Genomic DNA, 18,829 nt, shown 5'->3' with positions numbered 1-18,829 from the left:
AACTTGTTGTCGGCCGTACACTGGTACGTGTACTTCAATATCATTAACAACAAAACGGAAAATTGCCAGTACTGGCCGATGTTTATCATGATAGCGAGAATTATCAAGGTGCTCAATGTAGGACAAATCAACTTGTAATTAAACATTATTTTTTAGAGCTTACAACTTTTCATGTGCTCCTAATGCCTCAAAAGGTCAAGTTTCTTGTAATAAATAATGTTAACATTACAGTTAAAGAAATTCTTTGTAATCTCCGAATGGGAGATGTTTATAAGAATTAAGTATTATACTTGTCTGAATCAAACTGCTGGTCAGTGTGTTAGCTGACGTCACTTCTTCATGCATAAAAACTAATGCCTGTGAGTATGACGTCACTTCTACATGTATGAAAATTATTGTCTGTACGTATGATTTAATGGAAACAGAGCAAGGAAGGAGTAAGTTCCGTGCTTGCAGCCAATTGAGATAGTGACCCCACTGTAAACCGATTATAATTTTATCACCAATTTTGTCTTGTACATGTAGGTCACAAATTTTTGCGGTTACCTGTATTAATATGTACCTGAAATGATTTGTAATAGTGCTTTTTCCACTTCACTAGAAGCACCTGTGCTACTACTAGAGTAGAAAACAGAATAAGGACCATCTCCATGTGCATGGCTTCATGACCTTTATGCTTAGCATGTAACTTTTCATGCTCACGCCTGATTTTGAAAAAAATGCACCAAAAATTAGTATTGCTCAAATCAATAGATAATTGTCCAGAAATGCATTAATGCACACAGATTTCAACATGAGCACCACAGAGTGTCCCCTTGTTCTTCTCCTAACTTCAACATTATTTACTTGTGTCTTGGGATACAGAGACGTCACATTTTAGTGTTCCCAAAATGTTGCTCCTCCAGTTAGGAGGACCAGTGCAAATCATGATCATGATAATGATGATGAAGCATTTTCTTGAGAGGAAGCCTTTGTCTTTTTTCAGTGCACTTATAGTATACAGTGTAGCTTAAAGATAAGTGAACCAAAATATACGAGTAAAATAAGTACATTAGATGCGTCTAAGACCAAAGACATAATTTACGCAGATATAGACATACCCTCATTATGCAAATATATGTCTAATACCCCTATGTACCATTTGCATTCATGAACTTAGAGCCTCTTTGTTGTGGAAAGATCACGAGGTCCCATGTTTTATGAGTCAATAAATCAATGAGTCAATGAGTCATGAGTCATGAGTCAATGAGACTCACAGTCAATATAGCAATAAACCTAAGCCCTTGTTTCATTGATTAGGCCCAAGCACTGTCTGAAATTTTAGCTTTCATTTTATGGTTTGGTTAACTGCACTAACTCATTGACTCATAAAAAGTGTACACTCAAAAATCGCTGGTGACTGCAATGGGTATTTCAATAAAAACTGGTGGACAATGTACACTGAATGTCCATGGATTATCTTGTGTTTCTTTGTTCACTGCTGCACCAGCGGTGCAGGTGTCTCGTCAATATCGCCCAAACCACTTTATTTACAATAAGGCTAATGTTAAAGGCCACAACTTGCATTGATAGCTTTCGTCATTTCTACAGTAAGGTACTTGAATTTTTTGAGCTGCTGTTGTCCATGTAATGAAGGACGAAGCAGATGTGGCTAGACAAAACCTGGATCTGATCACGGACTGGATCACGGGGTTGCTGAGAAAATTACACTAAAGTGACAACTGTGAATAGAACGTTTTCTTCAATTTAGGTCTGATATCCTTTTAAGTTACCTGCCATAATACTATTATCAACGGTAAACTACCATAAGACAATTTGGCATGGTGATAGTAAGACAAATAAATGAATCGAAACACAAAAAACCAAAAATGTCAAACAATTTCTGTTCCTTGGGATAAGTCTATACTTTTTAAAGATGTGAATTTGGAATATGATTAATTCTCACTGGAATAAAACGAAACAAGCCAATAATAATTAGTATATCAGGGAAATATAGCTGTTTTTTTCCACATTTTAAGACATAGCATCGATGGTCTGAACAACAACGCAAGCCAAATATAACCGACCTTAAAGCAAGTCATGTCCATGAACTTTCATTAGTTCTAACACGGAAATGTAGCCGGAAATTAGCTAGTGAAACTAACAACAACAAATTCAAAACCGAGAACTGCAAACAGGTTCACTCAATCAGTTCTGAATCACAGAGCTGTCTGAGCAGGCTTTCTTATTTGAGGTACCTAATGACCAGAAGATAAAGCTTATATCTCCATCGTTTGTGCAAAATAGGAATATGAGAGCCCGTTCATTACAAATTAACTCAGACATGGGTTTTGGGGCAAAATAACTGCCAGCTGGGCCTGCGCTCCATTGTGTCATGGAAGATTTCTCAATTTTCATTTCACCTATTTTATAGTTTTTCAAGTTGTTATTTGTTATTTTACAAGCGACTTCATCCGTGATCCAATCCGCAATCGGATCTGTGATTCGCTCTGCGATCTGATCTGTGATCCCATCCGTGATTTGGCCCATTTTGTTGATGCTGAAGCAAATGTTTGGTGGTTGATTGCTCAATTTACAAACTCTAAGTATGCTAATTGTATGGCCATAGAATAACCATTATTATGTTCAGATCATTGCATATAATCCCTAGAGAATTGGTTTATGATAGCAACATTGCCTGGGCCATCATGAAATCAGGAGAAAATAAAGGAATCGTGACTTATGTAATGATATACCAGCTTTGAATTAAAATTAGACTTTTAGACAGTACCTCCACAACTCCTCTTTACTGAGAGGTCTGGTAATTGGAAGAGAAGCATTGCTTCCAGCCTGAAAAAGTTACCACATGTGACAGAAAAAAAAAGAAATAAGAAAGAACAAAGAAATAAACCCCACACTCAAAATTTACAAGTACCACTGACTCATCTACAAATTTCTGTGATTTTCTCCCATGTTTCGAGATTTTTTCCTTTATACCCAATCTTTCAACAAAGTGTATTCAGATAAGGCTGTCAATAAGAGCTGAGGAACATGAATTTCCCACGACTTCTACCAGCATGACAGACCCCCTTGGACTACAGTGTACTTTGACGCTGTATTCCTGGCCTACTTATTTACTTTACCCAGCAACTTGAAATCTTAGTGAAAGTTCTGTACCAAAAAGATAAAGGTTAACAATGCTCTTTAATGTTTATATGTACATTGTACATATATTAAGACATTTCAAGTAAAATTTCTTTTGACTCTAAAAGAATCCACTTTAACATCAGTTCCAATTTTAATAGTACATCACTGTAACAATCAAATTTCACTCAACATGGTCTTGATTCATACATTTTCTGGTTGACAAAGTATAATGACTTCAACTACATGGCATAATAGTATTATAATAATTATACCATGTAATTGAGGTTATTATACTTGTCAGCCAGAAAATGTATGAAGTACTACCATAGCTACACACTGTATTTAAAGGGGTTATGGTGATATCAACATAAACATCAGTCTCCAGAATGTCTGGTATCAGTTTAATGCAACTGTCTGTTCAAAGGAACTTTTTTTGGTCACATAGCTTAGGAGGACTTATTCTGAAATAATTTTTTTCAGTTCTACCTTAAGAAAACAGTTTCTCATTGCACCTGGCTCTTTGAATGTACATAATAATAACTTTAAAAGATTTGGTATAAATATAAAAATGGGTCTGGTCAGCTCAGAAAGGATAAAAAGGCGAGAGAGCATAATTGGTAGATGTAACTGCATTTGTGGTTGATATCTACATGTAGTATATATACAGCTACTTGAAGCTAAGTATGCTCAAAAACAAGATTAACAACCTCTACATCCACTCAGAAACTATGTCCTCTTTAATTAACCAACAACTCCTACAACTCTTCTTTTAGACTAATGCTAGACAATTTTACTCGTCAATGGGAGGTGATACGTTCAGGAGTCACTGGGTTAGCAACCTCTACAAAATCCCACTCAAAAACTATGTAACCTATAAAGGGAACATGGGTTTTTTTTTAGTGGATGTTCGGGTTGTTAACCCATTGACTCTTAAACCACACCCATATTGATGAGTAAAATCACTTTGTGTTAGACAGAGTAAAATCTAATTAACCCTTTCACCCCCGTGGGGTTCCCCATTGACGAGTAAAATTGTCTGGCGTTAGACAGTAAAATCTATAAGTGGCACTCTTGGGAGTGAAAGGGTTAATGGGGACATAGTTTTTGAGTGAATTTAGCTGTTGTTAACCTTTTCACCCCTGTGGGGTTCCCCATTGACGAGTAAAATCGTCTGGCATTAGACAGAGTAAAATCTATAAGTGGCACTCTTGGGAGTGAAAGGGTTAAGTCTGGGAGTCCGTGAATTAACAAAACTTACAAATGGATCATTAACTACTAATTTTTGGACTTAACACAAGGGCTACCCCTCCTTCAGTCAGCCAAACTAAATTTCATGGGTGAAAATATACAAGCAATGAGTTTGTGTGGATGATCATCCTCAGTTGCCATCTTGGTTGGGCAAGAGGGTCATTTATTTCTTGCAATGGAACTGATCTTGTCTTAATCTTTGGCAGCCAATAACATTTAATGGCAATAATTGTTAATATTGCAGCATTTACCTCAAGTTTGCCTTACTGTATTATAAATGTGTTTTCAATTTAATCAATTGACGGCAGACGATTTTACTCATCAATGGGGGTGTCCTTGGGCGTTTGAGGTGTGAATGGGTTAAAGTTGATAAAAATACATAAGCATCATTCACACAGCCACAAATATTCGGTTACTCTCAATGTAATGATGTTTTAACAAAAAACGCGGCAAGTAACGAGAAAACAAACAAATATTTCCGATTCTGTGCAGAAGTAGACTCTGGAATTTTTTTATATCACTTATGAGTAAAGTAAAAAAAGTAAAGTGGTGCATTTATATAGCGCCCTTATCACAAGTCTCAAAGGCGCTTTACAATGATCAATTTACCCCCAGCGGACTGGAAGCATATACAGGCGCAAATTGGAGCCGCTTCTAAGCAGTCCATGCATGCTGGTACTCAGGAAGGAATAAGATCCCAAAATTATGGTAACTAGGATGGTGACTGAAGGGGATCATGCATGAAAAAAAAAAACATTTCAACTCTTAAATTAAAATAAGTTTGAACGTGTAGTCCATAGGATAGTGCATGTAGTACTCCATGGCGTGACAATGGGCCATCAATATTCACACATGGCTTTGAGGCTTTATGGTTAAATTTGAATAATCTTTTGTTTTGAAATCTCCTTGAGACTTGTGAGACAAATAAAACAGAACTGAGCCGTGAAATGTGACCATAAAACCTATCGTTCACGCAATGGAGCAGGGTGAATTGGTGGTCCTCAGAATGATGTGTTTTTTTAGCATGTTATGGCAAGATCATTAATATGTTGAGTGAATGTAACACTTGGCATGTATTCGGCATTGCGTCTACGTGAAATGAACCCAGGCTTGTTTTTGATAAGAGGCTTGCAAAAAAAACGTAAACCTTCCTAGTACTTGTTTTTGATAAGTTCTTTAATTTCAAATTTGAATTATCGGCTTTGTCCCCAGCAGCAAGACAAAAGGAGATGTGCAAGTTATTACAGAATTCTGGTAACTTGAAGTTACGCCTCGATCGATTGACGACAGCTTAGGAAACCTCAATTTGAAAGGCCTTTTTAAATTTAGTTCCACGAAAGTAATTGATCCAAAACGTTCGTTTCAATTTACAAAAACGTACCATAAAAACAAACTTAGGTCTTCCACCGTCACATAGAATCAATTTTTTTTCTCTAAAATGCATTTATGAATCCTGGAACCAAATTACATTGTTGTCAAGAATCAGAAAAAGGTAATCAGGAAATTAAAGGCACAAACCAGTACTTCCTCCAGCATATTTCCCTTATTCTCCACATCCGCCATTTTGAATTTGTACGTGGCTATGGACAGTGGAAAACTGGGTCGAGGGCAAAGGTTAAAGTCAAAACTTTAAAAAGATTTAAATTGATGTTGATTATAAAACCATGTTTTTGAAAAAAATATGATCTAAAAAGGCCCAAAGTGCTATTTTTCTGCCTGGGTAAAATCACAATGAAACAACGTCTGGCTCACTGAGGCCTGGCTACCAAGGCAAAGAACGCCTCACAGCATTCTGGGTAGTATGTTCAGCAAGGTTGGTCGCCATTTTAGCAGTTTCCACGAGGCCGGCAGGAAATTTAACCTTTTGGTGGTAGAGGCTTGTCCTTGAGTAGTTCACCACCATGCCGACTACTCTACCACCCAAGGAGAACGCCCTCTTCAAGCGAATCTTGGTAAGTTGACCGTAAGTGTAACGAAGCCCGCTGTGGGCTCAGACTTGACTCGTGACTGATGCCTTCATGCACACTTGCACTTTGTGGATTCGTGAATCCGTGTCACTTCCTATTGATCCTACTTTGTAGAAGTGCTACGAACACAAACAATACAAGAATGGCTTGAAGTTTGCCAAACAGATCCTTTCCAATCCAAAGTTTTCCGAACACGGAGGTAGGTTTTCAAGTGTTTACATTTCACATGCTATTTTTGGCGATATATTTTGAACAAAACTTTTGTGGTAGGCGTTCAACAGATCGAGTATTGGCGATTATGTATTTTATGATGAGGAATTGAATATGTTAACTCCAGAATGGTGCATAATTTAATCTGGATCTTTTCTAAACCCCTCTTGTTACAGAAACCCTAGCTATGAAGGGGCTGACATTAAACTGTCTTGGAAGAAAGGATGAAGCTTACGAGTTTGTTCGAAGAGGACTACGAAATGATCTCAAAAGTCATGTTTGTATCCTTGTCACTGCAAACTTTTTTTATTCAGATTTTATTGTGTAGACGTAACGAAGATGGTAGATACAATCCAAAAGTGCTTTCACCGAATTTTTTGTTGTTGTACATGTACATATATGTGACATTTTTCGATGCTTTCCTCCTGTCTGTATATGGCGATTTGTTATAATTTTTTCAGATCTGACAGTTTAATGTGGTTGAAATCAGTTGATATAGTTTAAGTTATTTTAATGCCTAAAAGCCCAGTATTAATTAAATGATTTATTGGTCAATGCTAAAATGGTAATTTATCGTCAAATGATAATATGAAATTGTCTTTTTACTGGAAGTGATGTATGACCATGCCGCATGCTGTTACTAATTTTTCATCTGAAAATTTTGACTTGCTCTGTGACCTTTGAGAACACCTGCTGGAAAAAGGTTTAATCCAGTGATGTGTTTTCTTGATCATTTTACACATGAAGTGTAGTCACCAACTTAATTACACTGTATTGCTTAAACAGTCACTCTCAGTGTAAACAATGTCAATGCATGGAATACATTTTGGAATTCTTTACCTTGACTATCAGCTAGGTTGGCATGTGTATGGATTATTGCAGCGATCTGACAAGAAGTATGATGATGCCATTAAGTGTTACAGGAATGCCCTCAAATGGGACAAGGTTGGGTCTTGATTTTTTGTCCTTCTTGCAAATGTCTTTGTATGCTTAATGATTGTTTTGTACCAAATACAGTACCGCTCAAAAGTAAGTTACCACCTCGCGTCACGTTTCCTGCGCGACGCGACTCGTGTCGCGCGCTACGCGATTCGCTTAGTGCGAGAATAATCAATTGTAAATTTCTGGCGTATATTAGGAACTAATGTGTTACGCGAAATCAATCAATTTCGCGTGTAAATTATCTCTCTGCAGTTGCGTGAGTAAGCAAAGACGATTTTTGGTTTGTTAAATTTTATGGGAATCGTCTAAAATGCAAACTGCGAATTTGCGAATTGGAGACGACGTTTAAGCGACAATAAACATGCATGTGGTTTACAAGCAGAAATTCCAATGAAAAATAAATTCTTCACATGCGAACAAGCAATGATTTCGTCGAAACATCGACCATTTGGTGTAAAAATTCTTACAAAAACAATGTCAATTGTGCATTGGTAAAATTTCTTGCCAACCGTAAAACTTTTGGAGCATGCAATTTGAAACATACATTGTAAGGATGAATTTGTTCTCGACGCTCGTACACGAACTTAAGCAACCAATAATAATTACACAATAAAACTACAATTAAGTTTATTCCAAAACATCCTTTCTACATACAGTGTAAGAAGAATATGATGATTATTTATAGCTACAGTCAACGGTGCTGTTTAATTAGGTTCACAACTCGATAAGGCGTAAATTATCTGAAGCATTTGATTCTTTGACCATCAGGTTAAAATTTACATTTAAAATTTTCATAGCGAGTCTCGAAAAGGAAACACAAACCAAGGATTATTATTATCTTGAAAATACGTAAATAATACTTAAACTTACTTTCCTTACAAAAGAGCTTGATTCACGGTTTGTTGATCGGCGAACGAAGCTTTGTAAACAATGAAATGTGCCACATCTTTACATACATGTACGAAGATACTGCAATTTATTATAGGCATACTTTCTTCGAAAATTAGCCTTTCACAAACACCTTCCATGGTTAAAATTTGAAACAAAAAATCAATTAAAATCACATGCGAGTGTCAAGCCACTGTACTTACAGATGTCTTACCATTGTGTGCGACATGATTCCTGTAGCGCGCGATGCGCAAGGGTGGTAACTTACTTTTGAGTGGTACTGTATAATGCTCCTGAAAGTTTTAGCCTAAATTAGCAATTACAGTACCATGCGAAAGTAAGTTGACAGTCTCGACTTGATCCTCGCGATAATTGAGAATCAAGTTGAAGATCGAGACTTGATTCACTTGAAATCACACGATTCTCGCAAAATCATCGACGTGAAACCTTGTTAACAATAACAGGCAGACAACCCTATTTTGAGACAGTTGTAATGGCTGATCGAGGAAAATGTTCCATAAAAACTTCAAATCGCAATGTTTCTTTTCGAAAATTCCTTTCACGTGTATGGACAGCCAGATAAATAAAGTTGACTCACCTACCATTTTCTGCGTTGTCCTGAGTGATTTGATAGGTTTTTGGGACGCTTTGATTTCCTCTTCAGATCCCATGCATCACCACATACAATATAAATAGACAAGGTTCGCAACTTCCAAGACCGCAACTTCCAAGGTTCACAACTTCCAAGACCGCAAGGCATACACGTCTTAAAACTTGTCTGGTGCCTTTTTTTTGTTGGTAGTCGCAAATGTGCATACCCCACGGATATTGAATTAAGCTCCGATCGGGTGGATTTAATGGTTATACCCTTCAGTATTTCCAAACTTCTCTGCTGCAATTAGAATTCATATCCTTTCCTAACCTTCACGATTTTCTGCGAGTGCGTTTAGACCACTCGGCCACCGTGACTCAGTTCGGTTATTGAGATGAAAGCAAACATTTAGTGTGGAATCTTTCCGCCCGCCATAATTAACACAGTATTAAACTATTCGATAAAGTGGATAGATGCTTTTTCTTTGAAAAAGGCTAGCTTTAAAGGTAAGGAGAATTTTCTTCGTTATTTCTAGATGATGATGATGATGAACTTTATTTATGTGTTGAGAATCGCTAGCGCATAGCACTAATTGGTGACACAAAAATAAAATAATCTAGGATAACAATGCTAAAAATAGTAAATGCAAGGGAAACTAAAAAGAAATCTAAAACCTATTTGCAAATAAAATTTTTGCTTAATGACATAGTCTCAAAGTTAACTATTACAAAGCATACAATTGCTGCAGCCATCATCAGTTATGACAGTCAGGTCTGTTCTCCTGATTTTTGTCTTAAATCTGTGCAGACTATCTTCAGTACGCAATTCTTTTGTAAGTTTCGACCAGAGGAAATGACCTACAATGTACTATCTTATCGAATGCTTTCAATATTTAATCATATTAAAACAAGGCATTTTGAAATCAGAGCTTCTGAAAGAATATCTCCTATCACAGTTTGCATTCACTAGAAAAAGTTCTTGTATTTGACATGGGAGTAGGTTCTTTTTTGCCTTGAACATTAGGATTGCAATTTCCTGAAACCTTCTGTTGATCAGTGAAGGGAGTTCAGCCAGACTCAGCAACTTGTCATAGGAGGCTGATTCATTGTTGAAAACTACTGTCAGGGCTCTCTCCTGTAATCTTTCAACTTTACGTTTGTCTGAGGCTCTGCGGAAATGCCAGATACATGTAGTTCTGCGGTACGTCAGGTGAGGCAAGATGGCAGCTTTGTAAAGTAGTAATTATTTCTAGCATGAGTGGGTATAAGCTTTCTTAGATGTCTTAAAACTCCTATCTGTTGGCTAGCCTTTTTACAAATGAAACCAATAATGCTCACTAAAATTAAGTTCAGAGTCCAGGAGTACACCGAACAATTTGATGGATTTCAATTGTTCTATGTTAGTCCCATCTATATGCAGGTTTATAATAATTATTATTTGTCTCAGTCCCAGAACCCAGTAGCATGGATTGATATTTCTGAACATTCACTTCTAGCAGGTTTTCCTTGTATCATTTAGTAATTTTGCTATGGTCCTTCACTCAGCAGTTTACCTTCAACAATACTAGCAGACGCACCCAAGGCAAAAATTTGATGATCATCTGCATACATAGAAATTTCCTCCTCAGTTATATTAGTGAGGTCATTTTGAAATGAGTTCCACAAGAGTGGACCAAATGAGGGCCCTTGAGGACCACCTCTTATTTCACTGACAATTCACAGGACCCCACTTGACCCTGTTTTGTCTGTGAGAAAAATACGAGTGCAGAACTTGTACCTGTGTGTTCCACTGTGAACATTATTTCACGCACCTCGAACCGGTGGCTCAGTTGGTTGAGCATTGGGCTGTCATGCGGGAGGTTGTGAGTTCGACTCCGGCCAGACCAACACTCAGGGTCTTAAAATAACTGAGGAGAATGTGCTACCTTTGTAATCACATCTGCAAATGGTTAGACTTCAAGTCTTCTTGGATAAGGACTGTAAACCGGAGGTCCCGTCTCATAACCCCTGTTGGAAATTAGATAGTATGGGATGTTAAAGAACCCACTCACTATTCGATAAGAATAGGGGACATAGTCCCTGGTGTTGTGGTCTGACCCTATCTGGACGGGGGCATCTTTCACTTCCTAAAATAAAATTGTAAACTGTGTAATAAGCAGTCTGGCTAAAGTCCCCCGAAAAACATTGTAAATTAGTCCTGAAAAGCCCCGAGGGGAGAGACTAATAGCTTCACTCACTCACTCACTCACTCACACTCACTCACTCACTCACTCATTTTGCATAGAACGAATACTTCGTTAGAAGTATCTTGCATAGAACGATTACTCCAATATTTCTTGGGAACCAATTTGTTCAGCCATTTTAACATAGAAAGAAAATAAGAAAATAGCTTTCAACGGCCAAACAAAATAAAAAATTAAATCAAGTAAGAAAACGAATTAGCTATCGCCATCACAGGGACTTCCCCCATCCAAGTACTAACTCCATTCGGAGGATCTTAACTTCAGTTGATACTTGGACTAGCATCAACGATTGTGATCTTTGTGTTAAATTCGCACACGTACCTTGTCAAAATTTATAACACTTGAAAGAAAAAAATGCAAAATACGGTAACAAATACCCAGTGTCTTGCCGTCATTTTGTCACTGATGCATCCTTTGTTTCGTGAGTTGTCAGTATTAAACATGCAATGTAACTTGATCACAGGCGGCCGCGAAAATGTCACTTTCGATTTTGTGATTTTACTTGTACGACCAAAAGTATGATAGGAAAATTGAATGTAACAAAAATCTCCCGAAATGTTTTTCGCTGATGGTAACTTGTTATATTCGTGGCACAAAATTAATGATGTTTTCATCTCACAGATTTTCTTGCTGATGGCAAATTGTTTTATTCTCAATCAACACTTCCTAAAAGTTCCTTCTGCTCTCCTTAAAAACTACATATCAATACTTTTGCGTCAATGTTTGGTTTGCATGAAGCAGGCTAACAAAATCAGTACCTTGCTTAGTTCGTACATTTTGTATTTTAAAGCGTTAAAATAGAATTTTTGGTGGTGTGTTCCTGACAGCAAGTCACATATTTTGACGTCCCCCATTCAGATACTAACGCCGCCGGAAAGGGCTTAACTTCAGTGAACATTGGTCTTGGAAAGCTGTCAGAAGCTCAAAGTACATGCTTACACTTGAAAATGAAGTTGTAAATGACTAACATGTTAGCCTTGAAGCCAAAATGTTTCTTCATTTCCTTTTATTTTCTTCAATCTTTCTGGGTTTAGTATTTTACTAAACCACATGTCTTCTCAGGGGTTATTTAGCAAAGATATCTACCATGCCACTGTAATGATCTACGATACCAAAACAATATCATGTACTGTTAGAGCTACATATTACGCGAGGACAACTTTAATCTCCTGAAAAAACAAAACGCAGCTCAGTTGACAGCCAAAAATCCGTATCCCTACAATTTTTTGTATCCCGTACCATTGTACAAGTACCATTGTAGTACATATGGGAATCTTTTTAGTGCCATAAGAGGCAGGTACAAAACAGTTTCGGCTGTTTGTTCTCTGGAGAAGCGATCACTGGGATTTTTTGGTTTTGTTTTTGATAGTTTTTTGTTCAGCTTGAGTGTAGAATCATGATGAACTTTTGTAGTTTCAGAGAACTGTTTACTACTTGTAGCTTTTGTTGAGTTTTGAATCAATGATAGAGAGAGTTTTGGCGATTTAACCTGGACTGGACTACTGGGTTAAAGCTCTCTTTCTTAATGAGATTTAAAGTTATTGTGGACCGTTTGGTACCAAGTTACTCTAATACTGAAATCAAGATAATGGAATTGTAAAATTAGAACTTTGGACTGGACTGCAGAACATGCAATTACGGAATTTTAGATTTTTGAGCATTGAGAGAAATGGAGGACAGATGTTGTCTTCTTGTCTTCGCCACTCAGACTTAAACAGTTTTCAAGGAACAAGACTAGTGTCTTTTTGTCTTCGCCATGGCAGATTTAAACAGTTTGCAAGGAACTAAACCTGAATTACAGAACCAGACTTCGAATACAGGGCTGGTTTTTCGAAAGCCGATCAACTTAGTCCATGATTAGCGTAAACGTTTGTTTCATAGACCCTATTTATAAAAGGCGACCAAGAAATTATTCTTTTGTCTTAATGCTAATCATCCTCACTAGCCTCACTTTGGAGCAAAGATTCTTTTGAATTTTGTTTGTGGTAGCGAGGCTAGTGAGGATGATTAGCATAAAGCCAAAGAATAATTACTTAGCCGCCATTTATGATTACGGTCTATGTTTTCAACGTTTTGGTGAAAGTTTCCTTTGCTTATTTTTGTTTTTCAAAATTGACTTCTTCTAATGTAAAGTTTTACTGAAAATCAGCCTTGAACAGCATTTGGGAGTAGAGAGCTCCTTCGTTAATTTTTAACCTGAGATTAGCATTAATCGGCTTTTGAACAACTGGCCCAGGATCATAAGTTGTTAAATAAATAAATAAATAAATAAATAAATAAAAAATCTCATATCCTGATAACCCACTTATAGGGCTTTGTTGTTTGCATTTGCAAATTTAGCAACATTAACAATGAGCTTTTACAACAAACAACTTCAAGTTATATTACGGATTTATCTTTCTGGTAATCTCTCGCCATTTTCCAAGTTCACTGTAACGGGACAATTTGTGTAAAACATTTTGCTTCGTAACCACACAGACATTTAACGGGGGAAGTCTGGACATGGAAATGTCATCGATCACAGAAAAACTTTGTGCTAAACGAGAGTTTAACAACCCCGTGGACGAACATGTTGTGAAAGTGCTGAAGGGCAATGAAACGGCAGACAAAGCCGCGGATGTTTCTTCTACAACAAACAAAAGTTCACTGTTTTGGTTGATTGATAGTAATCAGAAATTTGAAGATCCTAAAGTAATCTAGGACACTAACTGTTGATTTTTCTTGTACATGTAAGGTAATAAACAAACAAGCTTTTATTTCAATGATTCAATAAAATTTTAGTGCATTGAAACTCGGGTCTCAGGCAAGTCATTGCGGAATAGTTTTGCGTTCAAAGAAACATTTGTTAATCTGAAATTAACATACATGTATACAGAGGGAATTTGTTTCCAGAAAGTCTGCTACTGCAGTGTTATCGATGACATGTATCCAGTAAGGTCTACGAACTGACCACGGAGTAAACTTGAAATACTACTCCGGTGTATAGTGTCTATTTCCCTCAGAGGGAAAAGGAAGAGATGATGATGATGATGTATAGTGTCAAGGACTGTTTACAAAATACATGTAGTTTCAAAGACTTTCCTCTCTCAAAATACTGTGGTAGTAATTGTCACTAACAAGCTACATTGTAGGTTACAGCTTAATTGTCGGGCGGATCGCTCACCAGATCACTCCAGTCCAATAGTGTTGAAGACTGTTTACAGTCCATGTGATTGTTTAGTATGCTTCGATCATACAGCCAAAGAATAAACATTTCCTCTGCAGTCGCGGTAATAGTGTCATTGCTTGTGATTTTGTCCCATTTTCAGCAGCCGGATTCGAAAGAGGGCTAAACTCGCTCGTTTTTCTGCGTTACTCCCAAACAACAGTCTCTGTGAAACTTTGGCAGGCTTATCGTTCATTTGTATTCCCAGTTGCGTTTGTGCTATTAGGCTATCAAGGAATCGGTCAATCCACCAGCTCATTAAATTCTTGATTCCTTCGACTGGATTCTCGACTGGATTCTCGATTGTTGTTCCTCGAGAATTGAGGCTCGAAAGAGACTGTCAACTTACTTTTGCATGGTACTGTACATGTATGTGTCTGGTTTATAACACTGGTCAAAATTCAGAGAGTGACCTTACCAGCTGACATTAAATTTTACTGGTGATGTAAAAGATAGGTCTTGGGGAATTAAACCTTATAACCTAACCCTAACCAGGATGTTTACATACATGTATGTACAACATGAAAAGAAAAAAATGACATGGTGATTATGGATGATACACTGCGCTTCAACCAGATCATCTCAAGGCAGTACAGCCGACTCTTTCACAAGCTGGTTTTGGCAGGGTTAGGGTTAGGCATGAGGTTACTCCCTAAATTATAGCAAGATCGTGTTTAAATATGCAAACATTTTTGTCCTGCAGGAGAATATTCAAATTTTGAGAGATTTGTCACTTCTTCAAATTCAAATGCGTGATCTTGAGGGGTTTAGGGTAAGCAAAAGTACTCTAAGTAATTATTGTGGTGCATTTTTGTTATTTTTTTGTCAATATTAATTTTCTGTACTTAAACATTGAAGATTTTCTTTTAGGTGGTGCTATCCCCTGTCAACATGTTACAATGAGAGCATTTCTTTTTTTAACTAGGAAACAAGATACCAGTTACTCAGATTGCGACCTGGACAAAGAGCATCTTGGATTGGTTATGCCATCTCCTACCATTTGCTAAAAGATTATGACATGGCCTTTACTATTTTGGACGATTTTCGAAAAACACAAAGTGTAAGTATAAAAGTAACTCTTATTAACAGGGCTTCTGATATTCTGATATAATGTTGCGATTTAACATGATAAACCTAAAATTGCAATTCATGAAAAATCGCAGAATTTACGGAAGAAAAGAACCAAAATTAAACATCCATCTCATCTAGGTACACAGACCATTTGTGTCACAAAGTGTCCCCTAAAACACTGCTTCTCAAGTAACAATAAACAGCTTGATTTCCCCTTTCCTAAAAATAAAGCTAACCCTAACACTTGTTGGAAATAGATAGCAAAATAAGGGTTAAACCAGGGCTCAAGACTAACTTTTTAGCTCACTAGCCTAGTGGCTAGTAGTGGGTCTGTTTTCACTAGGCAAAACTAATTTAAAAATAATGTGACGTGACGCAAAAACGTTCCTAACGACTACTCGTTCTGAGAGGCATGAAGCTGTGACGTAGCCGTGAAGTTGCGGTTAGAACGGAAAGGGAAGTCGTTCTCTCGAGTGAAGAAGTCGTTCTTACATATAAGTAATAGTGACTCATGAGAACGGAATTGGAAGTCACTCCCTTTCCTCAAGCAGTCGTTCGAAAATAACAGTTTCCCTTTGAGAACGGCTCTGGTCATTCACGAGAGAAAGCAAAAATATTGCTCGCCGTTCAAACGAGTTTTGAGTTGGCTTGCAACCATTGTTTGTCATTTGAACAACTCAAGCAACAGCAGATGATCAAGCCTTGCACTTTTGCAGGCCACCATGTTACGAACTTCGCAAAACACTGTTGTAAAACTGAAGTCTTTAACAACACTTTAAATAAGTGATAATGGGCATGAGTGAAATGGCAGAGAATCCAACGGTGAAGTATGTTAAATTTTTGTTTCGTGCGACTCTCTTGATATTAATTCCGGGCGTGCACCTGTCATCGTCTCGGTTCTTGTTTTGCACTCAACTTGTCTGTTTTGCAAATTATGCAACTTTTTTGGAGTTACCGGTAGTGTTAAAAATACAAATGTAAAGTGTTGAACATTCAGATCTTCTTTTTTTATTATTGCTGTGGAGATCTAGATCATTTGTCAACTGAAGCTAACAGTTCCTACAGGGGACAGATTCCTCATGGCATTTTGAGATGTGGTCAATGGAGCTTTGACAGCCCATATATTTTGATCGTTGAATCAACGGGCATAACAGTTTCAAAGAAATTGATCATTTTATTTTAAGTACAAATTCGAGGGGAGGGATAAGACTTTATTTTTGTGCAATTTAGAAATCTGAAATCTGACAATAGATCGAACATTAATTCTTAAATATTAATTAGCTGGACCCCCAAATTTTCGCAATGGACCCCCAAATTTTTCTAAAAGTGGTCCAGAGGACCCCCAAATTTGAAAAGGTGGACACTTCTCTGAACTTGCAATGCCGTTTTAGTGGATCTTTAAACAAAATATACCCTCATGGAGCTCAAGAATGGAACGTCAATTGGATGAACAAGACAGGCGGTGAAAAATGAATCTCTGGAATCTTTAAATCGAGGAGTAATGGTCTTCAACAACAATTCTAGTTTTCGCCGTTGGATATCAAGTGAGCTTTGTCTCTAATATTTTGCTAACTTGGTATTATATACAACACTGAAATCAAATGGCAATTTTTTTGTGCTTATGGGCTAGCCCGTAAGAGATATGTCCAGGTTTGACCCTAATTAGATGTACAGTAACCCGTAATGCACAATGTCATTGGGGTTGTCTGAATGAGTGAGTGAGTGAGTGTAAGATCGCGTGCATGGATCACGAAACTAATGAAGTCTTTATTCAATTTTAACAATTGATGCCCATTTTACAGTTATTATGTTTGCCGCCTACTTGTTGCCTTTTCCTTTCTTAATTTTCCTTATGAAAAGAGGAATTTTAGAAAATTTACGGCAAGATTTTGACAATCTCGTGATAATTTGATTGGCATACCTGTTGGGGAAGCTGGTAGGATTTGAGTGGAAAAACAGCCTTTGGAGTCAAAATGCCCATAACACCTCTCCAATGAGCTTTCATGTTGATTTTCCAGTAAGATGTCTGATATTTTCGAATTTCAAAACATTTGTAAAAATCTCATCAGTTGTGATCAAAGGCAACTTGCTCTCTGACACTTGCCGACGCGATGTGCATATTTTTGTCATGTCAAGATCTCATGCCAAAAAATTCACTGTAGACTGAAAGTTGCTGAGATGGTAAAAGAACTTGAATTTGATAACCTAATTTTAATAGCTAATTAAAACCAAGACCAACTAACATCAGAAAGGTCACGAAATTACCTTCAAATAATTTTCCGGGGAAATTATTGTGATTTTCATCCAAGGCAAAAAATTTTCGCGGAAAAATCGAGAGGTAAGGTATCATGAGAATAACCAGACTGAGTGCTCTTCTTGAGTGAAAAAATAAATAGCAAATCCAAGAAAGTTACTCTTGCGTTGACCGTTATTTTCTAACAGTATCACCAAAATGCCGGATTCCATCATGACTCTTTGCACACCTTACTACCTCTCGCTTTCCTTTGGAGTAGAAATGTAGTTAAGACCTCTCCAGTGAGCTTTCAGATTTATTTTCCAGCCATAAGATGGAGATATTTCCGAATTTAGAAACATTTTGTAATTTCTTCATCCGATAAACAACTTTATACTTTGACATGTGCCAATAGATGGGATGTGCACATTTTTGGCATGTTGAGATCGAGATGTTTAATGCTGACATTTTGCAGAAATTTAAAATATAAATTCCTGACGGGTAGAAGTAAATTTCATTTTAGATAGAAATTCTTTGTAGACTGAAAGTTGCTGAGATGGTAGAAGAACTTGAAATTTGAAATTTGATAATCCAATTTGGTACATGTAGCTAACTAAAACCAAGACCAACTAGACCCTCCGTGAGGGTACACTGGGTTGCCTGTGGTACGTGCAGAGTTCCAGGCAATTTTTTTCAAGTTGGGGGGTCATTAAGACCATTTAAGGGGTCACCCAGAAGTCATACCAGCAGAGGCCCTTTGGTTCACAGGTCCTCACACGTTCGTACGACGAAACAGATCCGGCGTTAGATACCATGGAAACCTATAGGTTCTGATACCTCTTAACCAACGGTTTGTGCTAACCAGGCTTCGAGCAACCAGCCCCAGGAGATTCAAGTTGACCTTGCGTAATATGGAGCTCTAACAGTGCACGATATTGTTTTGGTATTGTCTATCATTGTAGTGCCATGGTAGATGTCTTGGGTAAATAGCCTGAGAAAACATGTGGTTACTAGCAAAGTACTGAACCCAGAAAGATTGAAGAAAATAAATGGGAAGTGAAAAACATTGTCTTCTGGGATGACATGTTGACAGTTGTCTTTGTGT

General features: G+C 37.3%; 2 protein-coding genes across 2 annotated transcripts in view; one reads left to right on the top strand and one right to left on the bottom strand.

Moving 5' to 3' along the window:
- The window catches only part of LOC138000732 (E3 ubiquitin ligase Rnf121-like), a 17,234-nt gene extending 11,110 nt beyond the window's left edge, over positions 1 to 6,124 (bottom strand). Inside the window, exons 1-3 of the mRNA XM_068847356.1 lie at positions 5,893 to 6,124; positions 2,771 to 2,829; positions 563 to 704 (exon numbers count right to left, since the gene is read on the bottom strand). Of these exons, the coding sequence (XP_068703457.1) occupies positions 563 to 704; positions 2,771 to 2,829; positions 5,893 to 5,937 (246 nt within the window). The 5' untranslated portion in view covers positions 5,938 to 6,124. The remainder of the gene's footprint in view (positions 1 to 562; positions 705 to 2,770; positions 2,830 to 5,892) is intronic.
- A 37-nt stretch (positions 6,125 to 6,161) lies between these two features.
- The window catches only part of LOC138000731 (N-alpha-acetyltransferase 15, NatA auxiliary subunit-like), a 43,143-nt gene continuing 30,475 nt past the window's right edge, over positions 6,162 to 18,829 (top strand). Inside the window, exons 1-6 of the mRNA XM_068847355.1 lie at positions 6,162 to 6,326; positions 6,456 to 6,540; positions 6,728 to 6,832; positions 7,408 to 7,496; positions 15,124 to 15,192; positions 15,346 to 15,480. Of these exons, the coding sequence (XP_068703456.1) occupies positions 6,276 to 6,326; positions 6,456 to 6,540; positions 6,728 to 6,832; positions 7,408 to 7,496; positions 15,124 to 15,192; positions 15,346 to 15,480 (534 nt within the window). The 5' untranslated portion in view covers positions 6,162 to 6,275. The remainder of the gene's footprint in view (positions 6,327 to 6,455; positions 6,541 to 6,727; positions 6,833 to 7,407; positions 7,497 to 15,123; positions 15,193 to 15,345; positions 15,481 to 18,829) is intronic.

This window comes from Montipora foliosa, chromosome 4 (assembly GCF_036669935.1).
Source record: "Montipora foliosa isolate CH-2021 chromosome 4, ASM3666993v2, whole genome shotgun sequence".
Taxonomy (NCBI): Eukaryota; Metazoa; Cnidaria; class Anthozoa; order Scleractinia; family Acroporidae; genus Montipora; species Montipora foliosa.
The sequence above is the reverse complement of the archived record's forward strand: the minus strand, read 5'-3'. Positions and strand labels throughout refer to the sequence as shown.